Below are 1,964 nucleotides of genomic sequence, written 5' to 3'. Positions count from 1 at the left end.
TCCCTCCCTCCCTCCCTCCCTCCCTCTTTCTCCTTCCTTCCTTTGATTGCTTCCTTTTTTTGCCCAGGATGAGAAAAATGGGGAGGCAGCAAAAGACACATTGGACGATCTATTTCCTAACGACGACGACCAGGTTCAAGGTAAGCTACGGAAGGTCCCGAATCCATTCTTAAGCAGTGCATTGTGTCATTGTTAAGTGACACAAGAAAGAGGATTAGGGGAGGCTAAAGCAGTTAAACAACAGTTGTAGGAACTGGGTATATCTAATGAAAAGAGGGACTAGGGGTAACAGGATAGCCGTCTTCCAATATTTGAGGGGCTGCCCCAAAGAAGAAGGGGGTCCACCTCTTCTCCAAAGCACCTGAAGGCAGGACAAGAAGCAACTAACCAAGGAGAGAAGCAACCTGGAACTAAGGAGAAACTTCCTAACAGTGAGGGCAATTAACCAGTGGAACTGCCTGCCACCAGAAGTTGTGAATGCTCCAACACTGGACGTTTTTAAGAAGAGACCGGACAGCCATTTGTCTGGAATGGGATAGGGTCTCCTGCTTGAGCAGGGGGTTGGACTAGAAGACCTCCAAGGTCCCTTCCATCTCTGTTATTATTCTGTTGTTATTCTGCTTGAGCAGGGGGCTGGACTAGATGACCTCCAAGGTCCCTCCCCACTGTATCATTCTATTATTTTGTGCTGTTACAAGCCGAGGAGTGCCTTAGTTCCTAGGGGGAAATACCCTCACGGGCTCTTTCCAGCTGACTGGGCAGGTCTTGTCTCTGCAGGGCAAACTCCCCAGAGCGGCGAGTCGGCGGCCCAGCAGGGGGGCTACGAGATCCCGGCCCGTCTACGGACGTTGCACAATCTGGTGATCCAGTACGCTTCGCAGGGGCGCTACGAGGTGGCCGTCCCGCTCTGCAAGCAGGCTCTGGAGGACCTGGAGAAAACGTCGGGTCACGATCACCCCGATGTGGCGACAATGCTGAATATCCTGGCGCTGGTCTACAGGTGGGGAACTCAGTGGTGGTGCTTGGGTGGGTGGGGTGGGTGGGGTGGGTGGGGGAGAGAGACACAAAATGGCCCTGCTTTTACTTTAACCCGGGGGTCCCCAAACGTGGCACCTTTAAGACTTGTGGACTTCAACTCCCAGAATTCCCCAGCCAGCAAACTGGGCCGCTTTGAAGACTTGTGGGCTTCAACGCCCAGAACTTCTTCAGTACTTGAATCTAAGAAACTAAATATGTTTTTTTTTTCCCTTCTCACCAGAGACCAAAATAAATATAAGGAAGCTGCCCACCTTCTTAACGATGCTTTGGCTATCCGGGAAAAGACCCTGGGAAAAGACCACCCAGCTGTAAGTGCAGGCTGGGACCTCCCCTCTCGGCTCTGATGGCAGGATTTTAAAGACTGTATAATCTTCCGTTTCTTTTATATGTTACTTTTCCCTTTCCTTTCCTTTCCTTCCTTTATCTTCCCTTCCCTTTCTCATTTTCTCACTTTCTTTCCTTTCCCTCCCTCCCTCCTTCCTTCCCTCCCTCATTCCTATTTCCTTCCCTCTTCCTCCCTCCCTCCCTCCCTCTCTTCCTTCCTTCCTTCCTTCCTTCCTTCCTTCCTTCCTTCCTTCCTTCCTTCCTTCCTTACCTACCTACCTACCTACCTACCTCTTTCTTCTCTTCCCTTCCTTTTTTCCTCCCTCCCTCTCTCCTTCCTTCTTTCCTTCCTTCCTTCCCTCATTCCCTCATTCCTATTTCCTTCCTTTATTCCTTCCTATTTCCTTCCTCCCTCCCTCTCTTCCTTCCTTCCTTACCTACCTACCTACATCTTTCTTCCCTTCCCTTCCTTTTTTCCTCCCTCCCTCTCTCCTTTCCTTCCTTCTTTCCTTCCTTCCTTTCATTCCCTCATTCCTATTTCCTTCCTTTATTCCTTCCTATTTCCTTCCTCCCTCTCCCTCCCTCCCTCCCTTTCCTCCTTC

General features: G+C 50.5%; 1 protein-coding gene across 1 annotated transcript; it reads left to right on the top strand.

The window, feature by feature from the left end:
- Nucleotides 1–67: 67 nt before the first annotated feature.
- LOC107302073 (kinesin light chain 2-like) lies at nucleotides 68–1,346 on the top strand (the record flags this gene model as incomplete). Its single annotated transcript, XM_015831197.1, has 3 exons — nucleotides 68–154; nucleotides 792–1,000; nucleotides 1,259–1,346. Coding segments are annotated over 3 exons (384 nt in total), but the record flags the coding sequence as incomplete, so codon positions are not given.
- Nucleotides 1,347–1,964: the final 618 nt, after the last annotated feature.

The sequence above is a fragment of the Protobothrops mucrosquamatus genome, unplaced genomic scaffold, assembly GCF_001527695.2.
Source record: "Protobothrops mucrosquamatus isolate PMUCROS unplaced genomic scaffold, P.Mucros_1.0 scaffold25243, whole genome shotgun sequence".
In the NCBI taxonomy this organism is placed as follows: domain Eukaryota; kingdom Metazoa; phylum Chordata; class Lepidosauria; order Squamata; family Viperidae; genus Protobothrops; species Protobothrops mucrosquamatus.
This window is presented reverse-complemented; position numbering and strand designations above follow the sequence as displayed.